At 43.3% G+C, this 24931-nt stretch overlaps 1 protein-coding gene across 1 annotated transcript in view; it reads left to right on the top strand.

Annotated features, from left to right (window-relative positions):
- The window catches only part of LOC124596628 (probable aconitate hydratase, mitochondrial), a 120172-nt gene that overhangs the window by 67540 nt on the left and 27701 nt on the right, over positions 1 to 24931 (top strand). The window contains exons 8-10 of the mRNA XM_047135857.1: positions 5644 to 5773; positions 8235 to 8392; positions 22091 to 22349. Coding sequence (XP_046991813.1) covers positions 5644 to 5773; positions 8235 to 8392; positions 22091 to 22349 — 547 coding nt within the window. The remainder of the gene's footprint in view (positions 1 to 5643; positions 5774 to 8234; positions 8393 to 22090; positions 22350 to 24931) is intronic.

Genomic DNA, 24931 nt, shown 5'->3' with positions numbered 1-24931 from the left:
GTCCGTATTTCATATGTGGTGCTGTACTTTATTCCATTTTCCAAGCAAAATTTAATGCAAATTCTTTGACCCATCATTTTTGAAAGTAAAAAACCCCGGAGCATTCAAAAACGTGTATAACCTATTAAACTGTCAACAATAAACTATATATTCAAAACAACTGAAAATGTGAATATACATTAAAAACGTGTGTGAATGAGAAAAAAATTGAAAATAGGATGTGTAAAACCTGTGAAATTAAAAAGTTCCCATTGCTTTTTGATTACACCACGTACATTTTTAATTACAGGCGGAGCCCAGATTTCCAGACAGTTTGGTTCTGTGGCTCACTTGAAGTTCGTTCGTATACAACTGAGCGTTTACTCATTAGAAGTAGAGTGTGATTGTGAAGTTATATGGACACGTTTAACAGGGCTAGGGGAAATAAAGTTAATTGTGGGGTGTTACTACCGGCCACCAGGTTCCGCCGTGACAGTTCTAGAATCATTCAAAGGGAGTCTACATTCTGTATCGCGGAAGTACCCGGATCATGCTATATTAGTCGGAGGTGACTTCAACCTACCTAGTATAGACTGGAATGTCTATGGATTCATTACAGGTGGTACAGACAAGCCGTCGTGTGAATTACTTTTGAACACATTATCCGAAAACCGTCTTGAGCAGCTAAATCAATAGCCAACGCGTAATGGAAATATTTTAGATCTGGTAGCCATGAACAAACCAGACCTCATCGACGGTGTCAGTGTTGAGACAGGGGTTAGTGATTGTGATGTTGTCATTACGACTATGGTCATGAAATTTAAAATGTCAGTCAAGAAGGCTAGGAGAGTATTCTTACTAGAAAGAGCGGATAATCAGTTGTTAGCATCCTATTTAGTAAATGAATCGACTTCATTTACTTCCGGTATGATGGACGTGGAAGAATTATGGGCAAATTTTAAACACATTGCAAATCACACAGTGGACAAGTATGTGCCGTAAAAGTGGGTTACAGACGGAAAAGACCCACCGTGGTTTAACAGCGCGATTCAGAGAATGCTCAGGAAGCAAAGACAGTTGCACTCGCGGTACAAGAAAGATCGGGAGAATGAGGACAGGCGAAAGTAAGTAAAGATTTGTGCTGCTGTAAACAGATCGATGCCCGAAGCATACAACCACTACCACCGTCATACCTTAGTAAAAGATCTTGCTGAAAACCCAAGGAAATTCTGGTCTTATGTAAAATCGGTAAGCGGGTCGAAGGCTTCCATTCAGTCACTCACTGATCAGTCTAGCCTGGCAACGGAAGACAGCAAAACGAAAGCTGAACTTTTAAATTTAGCATTTGAGAAATCTTTCACGCAGGAGGATCGTACAAACATACTGCCGTTTGAGTCTCGTACAAATTCCCATATGGAGGACGTAGTGATAGACACCCCTGGGGTTGTGAAGCAGCTGAATGGGTTGAAAGTAAATAAATCGCCAGGTCCTGATGGTATTCCAATTCGGTTTTACAGAGTGTACTCTACTGCATTGGCTCCTTACTCAGCTAGCATTTATCGCGTATCTCTTGCCCAACGTAAAGTCCCGAGCGACTGGAAAAAAGTGCAGGTGACGCCTGTATATAAGAAGGGTAGAAGGACGGATCCTCAAAATTACAGACCAATATCCTTAACATTGGTTTGTTGCAGGATTCTCGAACATATTCTCAGTTCGAATATAATGAATTTCCTTGAGACAAAGAAGTTGCTGTCCATGCATCAGCACGGCTTTAGAAAGCATCGCTACTGCGAAACGCAACTCGCTCTTTTTTCACTTGACATCTTGCGAACCATGGATGAAGGGTATCAGATGGATGCCATATTTCTTGACTTCGAGAAAGCATTTGACTCTGTGCCCCACTGCAGACTCCTAACTAAGGTACGAGCATATGGGATCAGTTCCAAAGTATGTGAGTGGCTGGAAGACTTCTTAAGTAATAGAACCTAGTACGTTGTCCTCGATGGTGAGTGTTCATCGGAGGTGAGGGTATCATCAGGAGTGCCCCAGGGAAGTGTGGTACGTCCGCTGTTGATTTCTATCTACATAAATGATCTTTTGGATAGGGTGGATAGCAATGTGCGGCTGTTTGCTGATGATGCTGTGGTGTACGGGAAGGTGTTGTCGTTGAGTGACTCTAGGAGGATACAAGATGACTTGGACAGGATTTGTGATTAGTGTAAAGAATGGCAGCTACCTCTAAATACAGATAAATGTAAATTAGTCCAGATGAATAGGAAAAAGAATCCTGAAACGTTTGAATACTCCATTAGTAGTGTAGCACTTGACACAGTCATGTCGATCAAATATTTGGGCGTAACATTGCACAGCGATATGAAGTGGAACAAGCATGTAATGGCAGTTGTGGGGAAGCGGATAGTCGTCTTCGGTTCATTGGTAGAATTTTGGGAACATGTGGTTCTTCTGTAAAGGAGACCGCTTATAAAACACTAATACGACCTATTCTTGACTGCTCGAGCAGTTGGGATCCCTATCAGGTCGGATTGAGGGAGGACATAGAGGCAATTCAGAGGCAGGCTGCTAGATTTGCTACTGGTAGGTTTGATCATCACGCGAGTGTTACGAAAATGCTTCAGGAACTTGGGTGGGAGTCTGTAAAGGAAAGGAGGCGTTCTTTTCGTGAATCGCTACTGAGGAAATTAAGAGAACCAGCATTTGAGGCTGACTGCAGTACAATTTTACTGCCGCCAACTTACATTTCGCTGAAAGACCACCAAGATAAGATAAGAGAGATTAGGGCTCGTACAAAGGCATATATGCAGTCTTTTTTCTGTGTGGGAGTGGAACAGGGAGAGAAGATGCTAGTTGTGATATGAGGTACCTTCAGACATGCACCATATGGTGGATTGCAGAGTATGTATGTAGATGTAACTGTTTATTTCTACCTGTTAAGTAGGCTGAGATTGTCGTTTGTCCTGATAACAGCAGTAGTGCATCCTTGCATGGACTTCATAAAATACTCAAAGTTTTTGGAAACCACATTGCTTCATTACGACTCAACCACTGTCCATATTTTGGAGCAATTCCAAAAGTGATCATGATTTACTTCTTGTCACAAATATGCTCAGCTAGATCAAATAATTGGGGCAAGTACACACACCATTACACCTCAATTTCTCGAACCATTTTTGACCCAATTTGGAGGTAGTGCATTGCCTAGCTGTAAATGCATTTGCATGTCAGCAGCTATCATTGAACGAATATACAGGGTGTTTATAAATGAATATCAGGGTTTTTAATGCTTTATAATATTCATTACATTAAACTTACACTTATAAATGATACGTCAAATGAAAGAGCAACTCAAACAGTTGTGTTTGGCACCAGTGCGCAATGTTTCTGCCGCAATCCACTGAACATTGGTTAAACTTCCCAAATGTACCCAAGTGCTGGATAGGCCACAAGAGGCCCAATGACAGGGCTTGCTTTTCATGGCCTCCACGTTCATCGAACCTAACACCATGCGAGTTTTTCCTTTGGGGCTTCATCAAGGATCGTGTGTACATGCCTCCGCTACCAGCAGACCTCCCTGAATTAAGAAACCGGATTGAAGCAGCTGTTGCTACAATCACTGATGACACATTTGTCAATGTTTGGAAAGAACTCGGCTGTAGACTTGATGTGTGCCATGTGACAAATGGTGCTCACATTGAACATTTATAAGGTTCTTGGTAAAACTATTTGAGTTGCTATTTCATTTGACATATCATTTATAACTGTAAGTTTAATATAATAAATATTATAAAGCGTTAAAACCCCAATATTCATTTATAAACACCCTGCATATATGTGTGTGCTGTAACAGTAGGTTCCTCTTTAGAGCATAGCTGCAAGAGGATGACAGAGCTATCAGGGGGTCACATTCATTCTAGTTGAAACATTGCCCACATAGGAGCCCCCTACTAAATGTTGTCTCGTTGGCAAGCAAGGTGCATCATCAACTCATTCTTGGACATACTATTAAGTGTCATTGATATGTTTTAATGACTACTTTGATCATCAGTCCAGGTGACCTGTTTCCAGGCTGTGTCCAATGGAAGTATGCCTACACCTTTGCTGATCTTTGTACTGTGAAGTACAATTAACAGATTTAAAGGTTGCACACAGGCCTCTGTATGCCAAGAAATTAGATAATTGCAGTTTGTATAACTGCCATCCTGTTTATGTTATTGTTAAATACAAATTGGAGAATAATTTAGTGTAATGTGGACTGTGTGTGTGTGTGTGTGTGTGTGTGTGTGTGTGTGTGTGTTTGGGGGGGAGGGGGGATATTGGGTGGGTGGGTGGATGGTTGCAGTCTGCATTGGACAACGGTGATCTGTGTGAGAAGTATGTTCATTACAGCAGTCGACTCTGAAAGCATTGCTTCATCCTCAGTCGAGTTCGGTAACATGCTGGCATGTGAAAAGCTCACTGCCCCTCTCTTTCTGTCCACCCCCTCCAACCTCAAACTGTCCAACTGTATTCTATCAACATCCTCCATGGCCGAGAAGGTGACTTTACACCCATAATTGTGCCCTACACGCACCGCGTGTCGTCGTGCCTTGGTCAGGATAGCCGGCTCCTCTAGGCACTGTGTGCTCCACCCCTTCTCTGTCTGTCTGCTCCACACTCCCCCCTCCCTCCGTGTGTCTGTCTGTCTGCCCCCCCCCCCCCCCCCCCACTCTCTATCTATCTGTTCTCCCCCCTCCCCCCTCTCTGTCTGTCTGTGCTCCCCCCCTCTCTCTGTTGGACCACTCTGTATGACACTCTCTCTGTCCGGCCGATCCGCGCCCCCCCCCCCCCCCCCCCGCTCTCTCTCTCTCTCTCTCTCTCTCTCTCTCTCTCTCTGGCTGGCTGGCTGCTCCTCCCCCCTCCCCCCATCTCCGGCTGGCCGGCTGGTGCTCCGTCGCGTCCCCCCTCTCTGGCTGGATACTCCGCACCTTACCCCCCCCCCCAGAGATTTGTAGTTTTGGCAGATAAACCTGAAGAGGAGTCTGCTGACGTGAAAAACATTAGTTGTGACTAAAGCACCTGCATACAGCTATCCAGGTTTTGGAAACACCTTATTGTTCTTGACACTCTTAATTGTTATAAGTTTTATTTGTTAAAATGTTTATAGTAATTTGAATGGTTATTGAGTGTTTTTTATGTTACACACAATGTCTCTTTGGTTTGGTTGTTCTTCCCAGAAAGTTGTTTGTACTTTGCTTATGTTGAAGAAACTGCCAATTTTATCAAATTGCAAGACTGGAACTTTAAACCTGTTACTCATTTCTTGTATCATTACATAGCTAGAAAATACTAATGAAATTTTTAATTCTTTTTAGGTAACAATATTGTCCACATGAACATAATACTTCTGAATCTTTGTACATTTCTTTGCGCTATGAAACACACTTGATTCTCCTTCACAATTTCAAGACAAATCGGTAAATTCATTCATGTCACTGTTAGTTTCTTACTTTTTGTTATGTACTTTGTTCTCTTCCCATGTTATGATCAGAAAATGTACCATTATTATTCTGTTACATGTTGTTCAAGTAGTGTTTGCCATTTATTTATGTGTATATAAATTGCCATCCAATATATAATTTACTTCAGATTTTTTTCCTCATATTGCAGACAATAGAGCTGAACTTGGACACACTAGAACCACACATCAATGGACCCTTCACCCCAGATTTATGTCATCCTATTTCAAAAGTTGGTCAAACAGCTAAGGAGAAAGGATGGCCTTTGGACATTAGAGTGGGTAAGTACTTTTACAAGGAAAATGTTGAGAGTGGAAACTAAACAGCATAAACACTAACCTTCCGTGTTACACATCTTAAGCAAAAGTGACTGGTGAAACAGAACAAATATAGTATCACTATTAAACATAATACAATAATTGTACAAAGTGTAATCATGTTAGTCATCAGACTGTTTACCATGTTGTATCTGAATTATGTAACTAACATCATGAAGATATCAATAGGGTCACAAACTTAATCCTAGAACATATGAAGGGCTGTGAGCAAGATAGTAAATAACTGCTGATAAATAATGTGTTTTAACATGATATATTAAACAAATGTAGGTCATAAGCACAGATTGTTCAGTCAACATTAAGAGTGCAGTCGTAGTCACTACCACTTTCTACATCTTCCATTCTCTTTGCACATAATACTATTATAAAATGAATGGTGCACTGGTGGGATGAACTGAAGTAGATTTTGCAAATCCTTGAACTTCTTTGAGTCAGCTGGAATTGGTTCCCTGTACTTCTGAGCTGAACATCTGCTAGCCATCCTCACTTCGCAATTGTGAGTGGAGCTGCTTCGCCATACACAGAAAATTTCACATACATTGTTCCCAGTGCTTCACTCAGGAATTTGAAACTGTAAACTTTGCAAATTTAACATTTACTGATTAACCGCTCTTGTTATGATGTACGAGGGTAATCCCAAAAGTAAGGTCTGCTATTTTTTATAAGTACAGAACTCTGTTTGTGTGGCAGTTGATCACACTGTTATGAATAGTGCTTCATGAACTGTGTGTAAACATGCACACGCCGTGCTGAGGCGCTCAGTCTTGGCTTGGCAGCCGTTGAGAATGGAGCTCCCATTGGACGTTACCGCCAAATGTGAATTGCGCGCAGTTATTCGGTTTTTGAACACAAAGGGCACTGCACCGATTCAAATCCATCACCAATTGATGGAAGTCTATGGTGAGTCGTGCATGGATGTCAAAAATGTTCATAAGTGGCATAGAGAGTTTGCAGCTGGTCAGGCCAAAATTAACGATGAACAAAGGAGTGGGAGACATCAATTTCTGAGGAGACAGTGTTGAAGGTTGAGAAAAGCATGCGTGAAGATCGGCGGATCACCCTGGATGATCTCTGCTCGTTGGTTCCTGAGGTTTCCCGAAGCACTGTTCACAGAATTTTAACAGAAACATTGAACTACCGGAAGGTGTGCGCAAGATGGAGTGCCACGCATGCTGACTGAGGACCACATGCAGCAACGAGTTGATGCTTCCTGCGCATTTCTTCACTGCCTTGCAGCCGAACAGGACAACTTTATGGACTCAATTGTCACAGGTGACTAAACCTGGGCATACCACTTTACACCTGAGACCAAACAACAATCACGCCAGTGACTGCATCCTTCTTCGCCAAAGCTGCGGAAATTCAAACACACACAATCTGCCGGTAAAGTCATGACAACCGTTTTTTGAAATCAGAAAGGGGTATTGTTGGTAGACTTTATGCCCACTGGGACCACAATTAACACTGACAGGTACTATGAGACTCTGAAAAAACTCAAACGGACAATTCAGAACTGGAGAAGAGGAATGTTGAGCAAGGGCATACACATTCTCCATGACAACGCTCACCCACACATGCCCAGTGACTATCACCTGTTCCCTTGGTTAAATGAACATTTGGCCAGAAAGCGATTCAGCTCTTGACAACGAGGTGAAAGAAGAGGTTTGTAACTTTCTGAACAGCATGGCAGCGAGCTGGTATGACTTGGGCATACAAAAACTGCCACTGTACCTACAAAACTGAATCACAGAAATTGTGGTTGTGCCAAAAAATAGCTAAATGTTAAAGCTGTAAACTGATGTGAACCATTGTAGAAATAAACAGGTCAATGTACTTAGAAAAAATAGGAGACCTTACTTTTGGGACTACCCTCGTATGATAAAATAGTGAGGGTGAAAGGAGAGCGATTATAAGTCTGCTCAGTGGTTACACAAAACCATACTATTATGAAATAAAAGTAAAAATGAAAATATTTACTTTTTGCTCTGTGGAGTAAGCGAAAAAGTAACATGAATGTGCCTGTCGTATTACTATGAATGTCTGTGTCCACAGCTGAAATGGAATGTGCACAAAGAGCTGTAGTGCACTACACTATAAAGAGTAATTTACTGACTACACGAATAAAAATCTTAGGTCAGTAAGGAACTGTTTCTGTCTTGATACTATGCCTCTATTTATGCTGGGTGTTCAGAAGTTTTCTTAAGAACCATTTAGTATGTATTCTTTAAGATTTAACAACTTGTTATACCTTTCACAAGTATTATGAAGTATGAGAAATAAAGTAAATGATCTAAAAGTAATAAAAAGTTGTCATTATAGAACTTCACATGGAAAATTTTGTACCCTGGACTACATTCACTCGTGTGCCATTTTGATATTGATGCTTCACTCTTCTTCTTTCTAGGTCTCATTGGGAGTTGCACAAATTCTAGCTATGAGGACATGGGCCGATGTGCAAGTATTGTCAAGCAAGCCCTAAAACATGGACTCAAATCGAAGATTCCATTCAATGTAACACCTGGATCTGAACAAGTGCGAGCAACAATTGAGAGGGATGGAATTGTGAGTATGGCTCAATGTTAAATTATAAAGGCTTGTTTTGTGACAAATGTTGTACAGGGTTATTACAAATGATTGAAGCGATTTCATAAATTCACTGTAGCTCCATTCATTGACATATGGTCACGACACACTACAGATACATAGAAAAACTCATAAATTTTTGTTCGGCTGAAGCCGCACTTCAGGTTTCTGCCGCCAGAGCGCTCGAGAGCGCAGTGAGACAAAATGGCAACAGGAGACGAGAAAGCATCTGTCGTGCTTGAAATGCACTCACATCAGTCAGTCATAACAGTGCAACGACACTTCAGGACGAAGTTCAACAAAGATCCACCAACTGCTAACTCCATTCGGCGATGGTATGCGCAGTTTAAAGCTTCTGGATGCCTCTGTAAGGGGAAATCAACGAGTCGGCCCCGCAGTGAGCGAAGAAACGGTTGAACGCGTGCGGGCAAGTTTCACGCGTAGCCCGCGGAAGTCGACGAATAAAGCCAGCAGAGAGCTGAACGTACCACAGCCGACGGTTTGGAAAATCTTACAGAAAAGGCTAAAGCAGAAACCTTACCGTTTACAATTACTACAAGCGCTGACACCCGATGACAAAGTCAAACGCTTTGAATTTTCGGCGCGGTTGCAACAGCTCATGGAAGAAGATGCGTTCAGTGCGAAACTTGTTTTCAGTGATGAAGCAACATTTTTTCTTAATCGTGAAGTGAACAGACACAATGTGTGAATCTGGGCGGTAGAGAATCCTCATGCATTCGTGCAGCAAATTCGCAATTCACCAAAAGTTAACGTGTTTTGTGCAATCGCACGGTTTAAAGTTTATGGCCCCTTTTTCTTCTACGAAAAAAACGTTACAGGACACGTGTATCTGGACATGCTGGAAAATTGGCTCATGCCACAACTGGAGACCGACAGCGCCGACTTCATCTTTCAAACAGGATGGTGCTCCACCGCACTTCCATCATGATGTTCGGCATTTCTTAAACATGAGATTGGAAAACCGATGAATCGGTCGTGGTGGAGATCACGATCAGCAAATCATGTCATGGTCTCCACGCTCTCCCGACTTAACCCCATGCGATTTCTTTCTGTGGGGTTATGTGAAAGATTCAGTGTTTAAACCTCCTCTACCAAGAAACGTGCCAGAACTGCGAGCTCGCATCAACGATGCTTTCGAACTCATTGATGGGGACATGCTGCACCGAGTGTGGGAGGAACTTGATTATTGGCTTGATGTCTGCCAAATCACTAAAGGGGCACATATTGAACATTTGTGAATGCCTAAAAAAACTTTTTGAGTTTTTGTATGTGTGTGCAAAGCATTGTGAAAATATCTCAAATAATAAAGTTATTGTAGAGCTGTGAAATCGCTTCAATCATTTGTAATAACCCTGTAGTTAAATATTTTATAAGCAGATTAATAGCCATTAATACACAAGCATCATAAAAGCAAAACAAAGATATCAGCTGGACATGCCTTCATAATTTACATTCCATCATATGGTTTAGTTTATTTTCATAGTTACGGTGTAGGGTCCAGTTAATGAACTAAAACTGAATCTCACTGAAGATGAGACATTAAAGCTATATTTTGAAGCAGTTGCTTGAATGTCAGAGTTACTGCTATTGACCATGATACACACATGCTAATAAGTACACTGAATGAAGTGATGGCTAATTCTTCATTTAGCACTGATTTCACTTCAGGATTTTATATCAATGCAAAAAAACCAACTGCGGGGATTTGGGGGGGGGGGGGGGGGGCGGTTATTGTTTCTGCTTGCCCTCCACCCCACATCCTGGAAGTTACTATCTGTCAGACAATGTTAAATAACTTCTACCTTGACGCCATTCTGTCCTGTCCTGTCGTAAGTTTCTGTGGGAGAATGGAGGATCTTTACATCAGGTCTACCTACATAGTGAGCAATAGAACACCACTGTAAAAACATCCATTTTTAAAAAGGTTTCTGTAACTGGATAAAAGTTAAAAATACATGAAAAGGGTCTTTTTCCATCGAGAGTCTGTTGCAGTAGTTCAGCAAAGGGAAAAAAGCACACCTGCAAGTGGCCATCTTGTATGACATCTGCTGGCTGATCAAGAGAAAGCTAGAACTGCTTTACTAACAATTATTGGTTAACTAAGGTTCCTTGATAGAACAGAAAACACACTGAGTTGTAATGGGATAATCACTGGAAACTTCATGACACACTTTTTGATAAGAGGATGAATGATTTACCAGAACTGAATACACCATGGCAGTTGGTTAGTGCCAGCGATACAGAATGAAATATCATAATTATGACTCATTTGAGACATTCTGCAAAAATAAAAAAAAGTGTATATTAAGGAATTGCGCTAGATACAGTGATGAATGTGTCTGATCAGAAGCAGTTCACTCAACGTGTATGATGTTGCACCTTATCTGAGATGTTTGAAGTAAAAGAATTTTTTCTGGGCTTATATAGTCCCCTAGACACCAAAGCAAAAACGCTGGCAACGAATACACCTTTCTAATACTCTAACCAGAACTGATTTCTATGTGCCCATTGGTTTAATGGTGCTGTTGATATGTCGGGCAAGAAAAAGTGTGTGAAGGGAGTCATTTTTAAACTCTAGCTTATGAATAATGTATTAATTAAAAATTTTCGAAGTCAAGATCGCAAAAAAATAAATAAAATAAAATAAAATGTGGTTACTAGTTTTAGCTGTACATGGGCCATTTTCAGATCATAAAACACATTCTTGATTAGTGTAATTGGCGTAAGGGCTTACTTAACACGGTTAGGTGAGTTTTACAACTGAAATGGCATGGAAAATTCGAGAAAATTTTTTATGGCGAAGTTTATGGACTGTGGAACCATTTGCTATGCTTCTACAGAAAGCTGAAGATCATTCTAAGAACGTAAATCTGAAAGACACAAATACATCAAGGTCAAGAAAAATACCAGTGAGATTGAAATACACAGAAACATCTGCTGTTCTTGCAGAATTGTCTCCTGAATAAAGATTGAAGAAAGATGCATTTGAAATTCATGTTCTCTTTCTGAATGAGACTTGTGAAAGGTTCAACTAAGAGAATCTTAAGTGTCGATCCTATATTGAAGAGAGATTCGTTGCAGCTTTTCAAACAAATTCCACCTGTACAACTGGAATGCTGTAGTTGCTTGGAGTACACACACATGGCTGAACAGCCTTCATGCACAGCTCAAAATAGTGTGAACCATTACAACTCATGTATGACTGTAATATATTCTCCATTGGAAGACAACTGATTATGGATATTGTATGGTTAATGCAAGGTTTCTGGAAGTTATTTGCCTGATCATTCTGATTGAGAGTTCCAGTTTCGTCAGCATCCTCTGAGAGGTCATTCAGCACCTTGTGACGTCTAAAAACTTGCCTTAGGTCAAGTGACACCACCGAGTCAAGTCCATCTACTCCTCATTAGTCTTCATCAAAACATGTTGAGAAAATTAATCTTATGGGTGTGGTGAGAGTTTTATTTTGCAAACTGTGGAAAGAAAAGTTGTGTTTGGAAATAGCTAAATTTTTGGCCTCTTAAAAATAAATTTAAAAAATCCCTTCTTTTTCAAAAGAATTATCATTTCCTTTTTAATTGATATCAGAAAAGAGTGGAACTAATGGGTCCCCAGCTATTTGATATCTTTTTTAAAAAATAAAAGAAATGAAAATGCTTCCAAGAAGCAAAGTGGACCCATATTTCTGACTTTTAATATTAATGAATTACGTAACAGTATTAGAAATTCCTTGATGGAGTAGTACAAAAAATGAGGGAAAGGCAACCACTGACTTGCAGCAGATTGATGCAGTGGAGTACAGAACTCTGAACAGAAAATGGCCCCCCTGCGGGTTTGGGGGTTAGAATAGGCCCGTAGTAATCATGCCTGTTGTAAGAGGCGACTAAAAGGAGTTTCAAATGTTTCGGCCTTCATGTGATGGTCCCCTAAAGGGTTCGACCTCCACTTTTCAAAATTTTCTAATAGTGCGTACCATTTGGGGAAGGACGCCTTGCATGGTGCATCGTAAATCCATCATGCCCTAACATCCGGCACACTCGCTATTGTCACGGAGTCAGACTTGCACCGAGCTTGCAGTCACTTTGGCCACAGCGTGTTCCGGGTAGCATACCTTCCCTCTGTTGTGCGCTTCCCTCTTCGCACTCACGATACAAATGGATATTTGACACCCAAAATCCAGCACGGTAGCCAGCCCGTTGTAGTGGAGTCGTCATGTACCCTCTAGGTGGTAGCCCCCTGACTACACAGGGATCGCACTGCTGATGCCTGAGCTGCTAACTCCCCACGTATGCTGAGGGGTAGATGCCTGTCTACCTGGGGCTTCAGGACTCCCAGCAAAGGCCATCCTGCCAGGTGCTCTTTGCTGTGTCGGGGTGGTGCCCGTGGGGAGAGCCCCTGGTCATAGTGGGTGGCATCAAGGCGGATGACCCACAATGGAGCAGTGTGTGTCATCTGTTGCTGGCCCTCAATCAGCAGTCTCAAAGTGTGGAAAGCATCAGTTCAATGCCAGGAAATATTATCCGAAATAGTTACCCTCCCTGGCCACACCGTGGGAGGAACGTCAGGCTACAGAAAGGCACGAGCCATATTTGCCCTGATTTTTAGTTTGCACACGATCTGATGGGGAATCTTTCACCACCTTGAAGCTTCAGTTCTTTGTTGACAATTTAGAAGACAAGTATGAGCAGGTGGCCAGTTTGTCCAAGATGCATTCTGGGTGTCCTAATACAGACAGCATCCTCTGCCCAGTAAAAGGCGCTCCTTGCCTACGACCACCTGGGTGATGTTCCTGTCTTCATAATGCCCCATAAGAGTCTTAAAATGGTCCAGGGTCTTATCTTTCAGAAAATACCTCCTTCTGCAGTCTGATGATGAGTTGCCTCGAGCGACGAGGTATTCACTTCATTTGGCGCATATACAGGGGTCCAAAGGACAATAGGGTTGCCACCGGTGCCTTCACCTTCGCATTCAAGGGGGACACTGGACCTGAAAAGGTCAAGGTGATAGTGTACCGGTGCGATGTTCAGCCATACATCCCTCCCCCTATGTGGTGTTTCAAGTGCTGGAAGTTCGGTTACATGTCTTCCAACTGTAATTCCAGCCTTATATGCTGAGATTGTGGATGTCCTTCTCATCCTGACGCTCAATGCATTCCCCGTCCCGTCTGTGTCAACTGCGGGGTGCAGCATTCCCCTTGCTCACCAGAGTGCCCAGTTTTTCAGAAGGAAAGAAAAATAATGGAATAAAAGAGCCTGGACCGACTGACCTACACAAAGGCTAAGAAAAAGTTCAAGAGGTTAAACCCAGTCCGCATGGAAACTTTATTTGCTGTAGCAGCCGCACACGTTTCACATTCCTCAGTGACGTCATTTGTGGCTGGCCCTTTGGGCCACAAGACCACACCTGCCCCCCTTGAGGGTGGGGGCTCCACCTATTACTGTTGCTCCCGCAACTCCGAGAGCAACGCTCTCCCGTCCATCGGGGATGACAGGCCCCACATCTGTGCTGAAGGAGTGCCCCCCCTTCTTCGGCCACTCTCCCACGTAACAGGGTCTCTTGGGGCTCTACCCTCCAGGGCCCCATACAGTGCACAAGTGGAAGTTAGCCAGTGGCTTAAGGAGCTACAGGCTGCAGGTTGAAGGGCTACCCGCTCTTCGTCTTTACCTGTCTCTGCTTCAGGGAAGCCCTCCAAGCTAGCTCCGAAAGAGCGGCGGGAGGACAAACAAAAGTCCAAGAAAAAGAAACAACCTGTTTCACCAAAAGTTCCGGGGTGGTCCCACCACCACCACCACCCACCAGTTCTGCCTCTGAGGACAAGGTGGAGCTTCTAGTGTCCTCCGCCCCCCCCCCCCCCTCCCTAAGGACCTAGCTCTCGCTGATGCTTCCAAAGAAGCAATGCACCTAGCCATTAGCCTTCCACTGGTGGCAGCAACTGACCCTAGGGAGTAACCTGCATTCTATGTCCCTTCCTGCCTTCCCAGAACACAGAAAGCGTTATCCTCCAGTGGAATTGTGGCGGGTTTTTTTCCACCAATTGGCTGAACTAAGACAGATTTTAAGCTCAACACCTGCTTTCTGTATTGCCATCAAAGAAACCTGGTTCCCAGCAATGCAGACCCCTGCCCTTCGTGGCTATCAGGGGTATTATAAAAACTAGACTGACTGTAACAGGGCGTCAGGTGGAGTATGTCTGTATGTCCTTATGTCTGTATATTCTGAATTATTGCCTCTTCTTACAGCTTTAGAGGCTGTTGCTATGAGGAAAAGGACGGCCTTGGATATTACCGTCTGCAATGTCTACTTTCCTCCGTATGGTGGAGTACCTCTTAATGAATTGGCTGCTCTGATCTCCCAACTCCTCCCACCATTCCTGCTTTTGGGCATGGCACTATTAATGTGGTATTCGAGCAGGTCACTGCGCCGGTCGTATTGGCTGTGGAACGCGCGGTTCCTCTTTCTTCCAGGTGCCCTCGACGTAAAACTGTGCCTTGGTGGTCGCCAGACATTGCTGAGGCCATCAAAGAGCATAGGCGGGCCCTCCAACGACATAAGCTGTGTCCACTGTTGGAGTGTCTCATTCTTTTTAAGCGGCTCCGTGCCCGTGCCTGCCTCCTGATACAAAGACAGAACAAAGAGTGCTGGGAAAGATAAGTTTCCTCCATTGGTTCTCATACCCCTGCCTCCCAGGTGATTCGCCACCTTTATGGTTACCCGACCCCGTTGGGGGTGCCTGGGATTTCAGTAAATGGGGCAGTGTGCACCGACTCAGATGAAATCGCCAAGCATTTTGCTGAGAATTTAGCGCGGAGTTCTGCATCTGCAAACTATCAACTGGCTTTTCATTCCTTGGAAGAGTGGGCAGAACGTCAACATTTGTCTTTTGCATCGCGCCGCCTTGAGTCGTACAATGCTCCTTTTACAGAGTGGGAATTCCTCAGCGCTGATGACCTCGATGTTGAGCGCCCATAAACCCCAACACACACACACACACACACACACACACACACACACACACACACACTGGAATTCCTCAGTGCCCTTGCCTGTTGCCCTGATGCAGCTCCTAGCCCTGACCAAATTCCCTCTCAATTTCTCAAACACCTGTCTGTGGCCTCATTGTGTCAGATTCTGTCATTCTTGAATCGCATCTGGGATGAGGGAGTGTTCCCATCCCAGTGGCAGGACAGCATCATCGTCCCAGTGTTGAATCCTGGGAAGAACCCTGCAGCGTTGGACAGCTACCACCCCATTAGCCTCACCGATGCTCTCTGCAAATTACTTGAACAAATGGTGAGACAAAGGTTGTGTTGGCTCCTGGTGTGTCTGGGCCTCCTGGCTCCATCCTATGGTGATTCCCGCCGAGGTCGCTCAACGACAGATAATTTGATGTACCTTGAGTCTACCATCCGAACAGCTTTTTCCAGGCGCCAACATCTGGTCGCCACTTTTTTTGACTTGTGGAGGGCCTACGACACGACCTGGTGTCGCCACATCCTTGCCACGCTGCATGGTTGGGGCCTCCGTGGCTCACTCCCAATTTTTGTACGAAACTGTCTCTCCCTCCGTACCTTCAGTGTTCAAGTTGAGGTCTCCTTTATCTCCTCCCATATCCAAGAGAATGGGGTCCCACAGGGCTCTGGATTGAGTGTTCAATTGTTTTAGTTGCTGTAAATGGCCTAGCAGCAGCTGTAGGGCTGTCAGTGTCGCCCTCCTTATATGCTGACGCTTTCTGCATTTACTTCAGTTCCTCAACCATTGGTGCTGCTGAACGTTGACTGCAGGGAGCCATTCGGACTGTGCAGTCATGGGTTTCACTTCTCTGCCGACAAGACCTATGTTCTGCACTTCTGTCAGCGACAGAAAGTCAATCCTGACCCTGCCCTTTTTCTTGATGCCCATCCACTACGGATAGTCGAAACATATTGTTTTTTAGGACTGGTTTTCGACGCCAGGCTAACATGGCTCCCCCACATTCGTCAGCTTAAGCGGCAGTGCTGGTGGTATCTCAACGCCCTCCACTGCCTGAGCAACACCACTTGGGTGGCAGATCGCTCTACGTTGGTGCGGCTCGACAAAGCCCTGGTTTAGTCACGACTTGCCTGGGAGTGTAGTGTACGGCTCGTCAGCATCCTCAGCATTGAAGTTGCTTGATCCTGTGCATCACTGTGGGTTCATCTAGCAACGGGGACTTTTCGAACTGGTCCAGTGGCCAGTCTCCTAATGGAGGCTGGAGTCTCTCCATTGCACATCAGGTGCCACCAACTGCTCGCCAACTATGCAGCGCACGTCCATAGCTCGCCTCAGCATCCGAATTACCGTCTTTTATTCCCGAACACAGTGGTTCATCTCCTGGAACAGCAACCTCAGTCAGGGATAACGATTGCTGTATGTGTCTGTTCCCTATTGTCTGAACTCGAGTCCTTTCCTTTACAGCGTCCCGTGTGGATCCATAAAATTCACCTCTGTTGTGTATGCCATGGCTGAAACTACGGCTGGACCTATCGCATTTCCGTAAGGACTCCGTTCCTCCTGAGGCACTCCACAGTCACTTCCTATCGATCCTCGATGCATCCCAGGGTTCTGAAGTCATATATACCGACGCTTCACTGGTTGATGGTCATGTAGGCTTTGCCTGCGCTCACTCGGCACATATCGGACAGCGCTCCTTGCCGCATGGCTGCAGTGTCTTGACTGCTGAGCTGGTGGCCATCTCTCGTGCCGTTGAGCATGTTCGTTCCTGCCCCGGTGTGTCCTACCTGGTCTGCAGTGATTCGTTCAGTGGTTTACCGGCCATTGATCAGTGCTACCCATGCAATCCTCTGGTAGCAACTATCCAGGAGTTGGTTTATGCCCTCGAACGGTCTGGTTGTCAATGGTCTTTGTGTGGACCCCTGGGCACGTCGGAATTCCGGGAAATGAGCTTGTTGACAGGCTGGCCAAACAGGCCACTCGTCAGCCACTTCTGGAGATTGGTCTGCCTGAACCTGACCTCCGATCGGTGTTAAGCCACAAATTTTTCGGGATTTGGGATGCTGAATGACGCAGCTTAGATATGCCCAATAAACTCTGTGCCATCAAGGAGAGCACAAATGAGTGGAAGTCTTCTCTGCGGGCTTCTCGCAGGGACTCTGTGGTCCTCTGCTGCCTTTGCATTAGCCACACTTGGCTGACGCATGGCTATCTTCTCTGGCGTGAGGCCCCACCATGTTGTTGCTCAGGTTCCCATTTGACAGTAGTCCACATTTTGTTGGACTGTCCACATCTAGCCATTCTGAGATGGAATTTTAATCTTTCTGACACACTTCCTTTGATTTTAGGAGACAACGTCTCCACGGCTAACTTGGTTTTATGTTTTCTGCATGATGCCGGTTTTTATTCTTTGGTTTAAGCTTTAGTCCTGTCCTCTGTCTCCCTGTGCTTTCTGCCCTAGTACTTTTAGGTTGGAAATTTTAATGTGTTGCAGAGTGGCTGGCTCATACTTTTTTATCCTCATGATCAGCCAGCCCGGGACATCTGCTGTAATGTTTTAAGCTCTTTTGCCTGTTTCTTGCGTGTCTGTGCTTTTCTTGTCTTCTGTTGCCCCCCAGTGTGTTCAGCTTCATGTTTTTTCCATCTAGAATTCCTGTGGTGTGTACTGTTTGTTTTCCGTTTTATGCCATGGACTTGGTTCAGTGGAAGAAGGGACTGATGACCACACAGTTTGATCCCTTTAAAAATAAAACCAACCAACCAGAAAACTGCATTCACATAGCTTTCGAGCCCCGATTCTTTTAGCATTACACACACACACACACACACATACACACACACACACGGGCATGGAAAGACTAGTTATTGATACTTGATTACTGAGAGCAGTCGCCTGAGCAGATAGAGATGAGTTGGGTGTAATGAAGGATGCAGGGAGTGTGTAGCGGGAAAGGTCTTCAAACAGGTGACTCAGTAGTGACACAACAAGACGAAAAGAGTGCACAGGGTATGGCAAAAATAAATGCAGGGTGGTGGGACCTGAGCAGGGGGTGGGGGGGGGGAGAGGAGAGAAAGGTGAAGATAAAGAGAGAGGGAGAGAGAAAATGAGGTATTGAAAGGGAGGAGTTGGAGGAGGGGGGGGGGGGAGAGAGAGAGAGAGAGAGAGAGAGAGGAGAGAGAGTGAAAGAGAGAGAGAGAGAGAGAGAGAGAGAGAGCACTTGGTACCATCTTTTATTGAGTGGAAAAATCCTGTGGACTGCAGTAGGAGGTGGTAGGTGGGCGTATGGGACAGGTCTTGCACATGGCTCCATGACAAGAGGACCATCCATAGGTTACAGGATTTTGAGTAGGCTTGGAATAGGAATGGAAAAGGGTATTCTGTAGATTGCATGGGTGGCAGAACACTACTTTGGGCGATTTGGGCAGGAGTTTCGGTGGAATATCCCACATCTCAGGCCATGGCAAGAGGTAGAGTCTTAGTGAAGGATGTGGTGGAGCTTCTCAAGGCCAGGGTGATACTGAGTGAGCTGAGGAGTGCTGGTCAGTTGCTGGTTAAAAGTTTTACTGTTGTCTGAGAAGCAAATAACACAGAAGACTTGTTTATGGGGAAGATGGATAGGATGTTGTCCATCAGTAAAGGCTCTGGTAAGGTTATCAGCACACTTTGGCAGCTCCTGCTTTCCACTGCATATGCAGTGTCTACAGATGGCGAGGCTGTAAAGAAGAGACTTTTTGACATGGAATAGAAGTATTGTTGGTGGTTGATGCACTTGATATGGATAGTCGTATTTATGGAGCCATCTGAAAGGTGGAGGTAGATATCTGGGAAGTGGCGTGACAAGTTGAGAAGGGTCAGGTTAAGCAGGTTTGGGATCAGGTTCAGCAGGTTTGGGAATAAGTGTTAAAGTTATGGAGGAAAGAGCAAATGTTGTCCATTCTGTGACTCCGAATCGTGAAAATGTCATTTCTGACTCTGAACCAGGCAAGAGATTTAGATGTTGACTGCATAGGAAGGGTTCCTTCAGGTAGCCCATAAATAAGCTGACATAGGGTGGTGCCATGCAAGTACCGTTGGCAGTACCATGGATTTCTTTGTAGATTTGCCTTCAAAAATGAGATAATTGTGGGTCAGAATGTGGATGGCCAGGAGGATTAGGAAAAATTTGACAGGTTTGGTATCTGCAGGAAATGAGGACAATGTTGGGAAAGGCAGTGTGCATGGGGGAGGGTGGTGTAAAAGGATGTCGCTTCCACACTGACAAACAGGGAGTCTGGTGGGACTATGGAGAGGCAGTGAAGAAAGTGAACAGTGTTTTGAATGTAGGATGGGAGACTATGGACAATAGTTTGGGGGTGTTGGTCAGCGTTCTGTGAGAGCATTGTAACCAGCTGCAATTGGGTGACCAGTAGGCAGACCTATGGGTTTGCTTTGTGGAGTTTGGACAGTAGGTAAAAGGTAGTAGTGTAGGGTGTTGTAGGTGTGAGAAGGGAGTGGATTCAGGTGTCTGGTTTTGAAATGAACCTAAGGCATTGAGAAACTGCTTGAGGTCATGTTAGACTTTTGGGATGGGATCATAGTTGTAAGGTTTGTTTGGAGAGGTGTTGGAAAGTTGGTGGAGACCCGCAGCCACACAGTAACTATGATTCATGGCCGCTGTGGTCATGGGAAGATGATGATGTCAGGATTGTTTTTCAGGTTACAGTTGGCAATGTTTTCCACAAAAGTGGAGGCCAGTTAAAGTGAGAATTCCTTAAAGATAACCAGAGAATGACTTTGTGGAGGGATCAGGTTTGTAGGGAGGCTGTAAATGCTGTAGACAGAGCTGTATATGGAGTTTCAGTTGGCTGTTATAAATAGGGGTGTGTGCGCGCCAAAAAAAATGTTTCCCTTGCAAAGAACAAGTAAAGGAAAGAAGGTGTTTCTACAATTCCAGTGTGGTTGAAATCAAGTTTGGGCTAAAGGTGACGCCGTTAGAAAACACTGGGACTTCTTGAGGGATCAGAGTTTTGGCAGAAAGGTTGACAACAGTTTTGTGGGATGGATGTTCAGGAGTACCAAGATCCATGGAGAGTGATGGAAGTTTTTGGAGATATGGAAGGTGGAGTAAGTCTGCAAGGCATGGTTGGGGAGCTATGAGGGTTGGCAGGGGCGTTGGATCAGAGGGGTAGGCTTTTCATGCTTGTAGGTAGTCCCATGTGGGCATAAGACTGGAGTAGCTGGGAATGGTGGTGGGAGTGCTGTTCCAATTGTTGGGGTCACAGAGTAAAATGATTTTGCAAAAAAGATTAGCTACTGTAAAGTATGTTTTGAGCTTGGATTGTATGATTATGAAGGGCCTGATTTGTGAGGGTGAGAGGCTGATGGCATTGAGAAAAGTGGAGCCTCCTGCTGTAGGATATGAGACGGCCTGTGATGACCATTTTTATGGTAAGTCCATTAGCTGGTATACCATGTGCCAGACAGGACTTTAGAAAGAGGATGTGTCATTGGAGTTTTTTAAGGGTAGAGGGAAGTTTTCAGGATTGATACAGGCAGAATGAGCAAAGATTCATGGTTGGATGGTCTGGCATCAGGAGGAGTAACTGAAAATGTGTTAAAAAATACGGAAAATGAGAAGTTGAAAATTTATGGGTGAAGTGTTATAATGTTATTAAATGGCAGGTAATATATAGAAAGGTACAAAGGAAGTTCGGAATTTTTTTTTTAAAGTAGCAGGAAATAGCGGGCGCTCCTGTCCATAAGTAAGTTTGATTGCAAATTTATACCCACAACAGTAGGGAACACATGCGATTGTACAATGATATCATAAACAAACATGCATGATCTGCTAACAGTCAAGCTGGGAATCGTAGCACGGCTCTATTTAGTTTGGCAGCCGATATAACATGGGCGTTCATATTGCGCAGCAGAAGGTGGCTGGTGTGTGCCTGTGCAACAACCTGCCTTTTTTCCACTACCTCATCCTTCCCTACTCTCTCCCTATCAGTTCAGGCAACTGATTTCAGTAACAGATTATCAATAATTAGTCTTGCGATGGGAGCTTGCGTTTGGGTGTCTGTGTGGGTTATGTTTGTGAATGTGTGTACTATTACTAGGAAAAGACCTAATATTCCAAAGCTAGTATGAATGCTGTTTTATTTTGTGTGTTTCTGTGCTCCATACTTTGATCCACCATAGGTGAGTGGTTGTATTTCCCTTATTTTACATAATGTTAATGAACTGTTTCCTTTGTAGAGCAACATAACACCGACTGCCTAATCTTCCACACCCTACCAATAAACTTGTCTATTTAATGGGTTTCCTGAAAGATATATGTCTAATTCGCATTAGATGAAACCAGTGAGGTTTATTGCCAGCCCTCCTCCCTCCCCCCCCCCCCCCCCTTTTCACTCAACAAGGACTGAAAACGTTTGCTTGCCCTCCTTTAATATGCCATTATGCATAACAGTGAGAAATCTTGGGGACTGAATCATCTGTTTAACATGGGAACAAATTATTGTCATTTCATTGTATGCTTCACTAATGATACCTCAAAGTCCACAGTGGAATGTGATGACTTGTAAGTGCAATATTTATTTTTTTATTGAGTGTTGCTGGATTGATTTTTGTTCCGATAGTGCTATTTGCCTAGACAATTTTGCTGTTGGTAACTGACATTTTTAATACCATGATTATTAATTTTTCAGGCAGAAACACTAAGGCAGTTTGGAGGCACAGTCTTGGCCAATGCCTGCGGACCTTGTATAGGACAGTGGGATCGCAAAGATGTCAAAAAGGGAGAGAAGAATACAATTGTTTCTTCGTACAATCGTAACTTCACTGGACGAAATGATGCAAATCCTGCAACACATGCCTTTGTGACATCGCCTGAGCTCGTTACTGCTCTGTCCATTGCAGGCACCCTTGACTTTGACCCTACGAAGGATACCTTGAAGGGATCAGATGGTATGTTTTTTAGCGTTATTAGATCTGTTAATGTTGTAAGCAACAGAAACTGTAGTTGCTCTTCCTGTATAAGGGATCATGAAGACAGCTCTTCTGAGTTATTAAGTACCATATTGATAGGCAGAGATCGAATTTGTACAGATGTCTTAATAATTTGTGTGTCCTAATAGTAAAAGAAAAAAAAAGTGCACAGAGGAGTAAAGCTCAAGTACAGAATTTTTGTCACTATTTCAACATACTGAAAAGTTGAGTCTCTGTGACCTGTCAGTTTTCCTCGCGATTATTAATTAATAATGTGCTTGTAGTTGCACAACTGGGTTGTTGTTTCAGTGACTACCCAGTTGTTCAAATATTGTGCATAAATTGGTAACAACTACTTGGCTGAATAATAGCAACATATCATTCTACTTCAAGAAATGTTCATCTAGAGATGTGTATCCTTGTGCATTTTCAACTTTTCGCGGTGTAATGAATAGTGCATTAAATTTCAGGCAAGCAGCTGTGCAAATAAAATTTCTTCCACTGATGTTTGGCTGCATATCATCCGGCCATCCTCAGAGTGAGACACAAGACTGACAAGGTGCCAAGTGCAGCCTTATATACTCCACAGTGGTGGTACGTGCCTGCGAGTCACAGATGCTGGTCAGCAGCAAAGAGATACACTTTCACATGCACTGCCTTTGGCAAAGGCGTACAGATATTCGATTCGCTTGCCAATGTATATTCAGCGGCGATGTCACTGTGACGACTTCTCAGCAGTTTAATTATCTCAAGTGACAGATTCCATGCTTTGTCCAAATTAAAACCATTATCTCTGTTTATTAAATTATTAGTAGCTAATCTCATCTCTATAGCTTCCTTGAAGACAGAACCCTAAAAGGAAGAGTTGGGTAGAGATTAGATTAGTTAATAATAATTAAAAAAAAAAGAGATAATGGTTTTAATTTGGACAAAAAATGGAATCTGGCTCTTGGGATAATTAAGTTGCAGAGAAGCCATTATTGTGTCATTGCTGCTGAACATACATCAATAAGCAATTCAAATGTCTGTACGCCTTCGCCACAGGCGGCGCATGTTTAAGCGTATCTCTTTGCTGCTGACCAGTGTCTGTGACTCGCAGGCACCTACCGCCATGGTGGAGCATATAAGGCTGCACTTGGCACCTTGTCATCAGTCTTGTGACTCACTCTGAGGATGGCTGGACTACACACAGCTGAAATATCAGTGAAAGAAATTTTATTTGTGCAGTTGGGTGCCTGAACTTTAATTTCCTTGTCCATATTTTCACTGGAAACTTACAAATTTTACTCAATTATCCAGTTACTATTTTAAAGGGAAAAAACCAATCATACACATGAAATGTAACTGTGTTTGGCAATATTATTTATTGTAGTAGATTTCTGAGCTACTACCTTCTTTTATACACATGTCATTATTTAAATTCGGATGCTTTCACAGATAGTAGTACACATAGTGCACATGCCATTATTTACATTCTGTAGCTTGTAATGGATCTGGGAGATGTTATTTTTTTACCGTATTTGTCGATACTGAATTGAAAATGTTTTCTTATATTTTTGTCAGAATTTATTATAATTTGTCTTATTATATGTTAATTTACTTCTGTTTTTGAGAGTAAAAGCATATTGATTACTATTAGAAAATGTATCGAAGAATAGCAAAGAAACTGATTGTGTAAAATATCTTTGACGTTGGAGTAGTCTTTGACTATAGTCAGTCCGAGTCGGAAGCTAACTCTTGGTGTGTGTTGACGGAAGAACAATGTGAAGGTCGCAGTCACAAATAATTTTGAATTATGTTAACTATTATTTTTGTATTATCTGAAAAGAAGAATCTACATTGGAAGAAACTGTATTTGAAACACCAAAATGAGAGAAACACGTTGAACCACGTCATTTTCTGCAGCCGACAACGATGCATTGTGGAATCATACTTAGACAACTGAAGCCAAGACTTATATTTGCTTGCAAACGTCTAATGGAAAAGGTACTGTCACGAAATATGGCAAATTTAAGTTTATAAAAAAAAATAGTGACCATATTTTCAACTTGTGTAATAGCCGGGATGCCATATTTCAACTGGGGACTGTAGCCGGGATATTGTGTTCACGAGATCTTCAACAGTGCTACGAGGAAGAAAATTTTTGTGTGTTAATACCGGTTTCTTCAGAATGTGTGTTACAGTGTTTGTGTTCATCGGGAAGTAAAAGTTTTGGAGAAGAAATGTTTCGTCAAAAAAATATAATTTTCGACAGAAGAAAATACTTCAAGAATTTTGGTCAACAATCACATGGATGGAAAACGTGGTTTTGCAACAGTAGAAGAGTGTTCCAGATAAGTCACGAAACCCTCGTATTTTGTTAAAACAATATTTTTATCTTGTTTTGTATTGTTGTGTATAAATTGTTGTTCTTCACAATGACTTATGAGATTTTCGAGAGTATTGTGCCTAAAGTAGAAAGTAGTAATTTAATAGACTTCGAACATCAGGACAGGTCAAATGAAAGAGAAAGAACCGATCAATTTGATTTAAAAAGTTTTCTTGTAAATTTCACGAAAGAA

Source organism: Schistocerca americana, chromosome 2 (genome assembly GCF_021461395.2).
Source record: "Schistocerca americana isolate TAMUIC-IGC-003095 chromosome 2, iqSchAmer2.1, whole genome shotgun sequence".
Lineage (NCBI taxonomy): Eukaryota > Metazoa > Arthropoda > Insecta > Orthoptera > Acrididae > Schistocerca > Schistocerca americana.
Note: the sequence above shows the minus strand (reverse complement) of the source record. Positions and strands in the feature narration are given on the sequence as shown.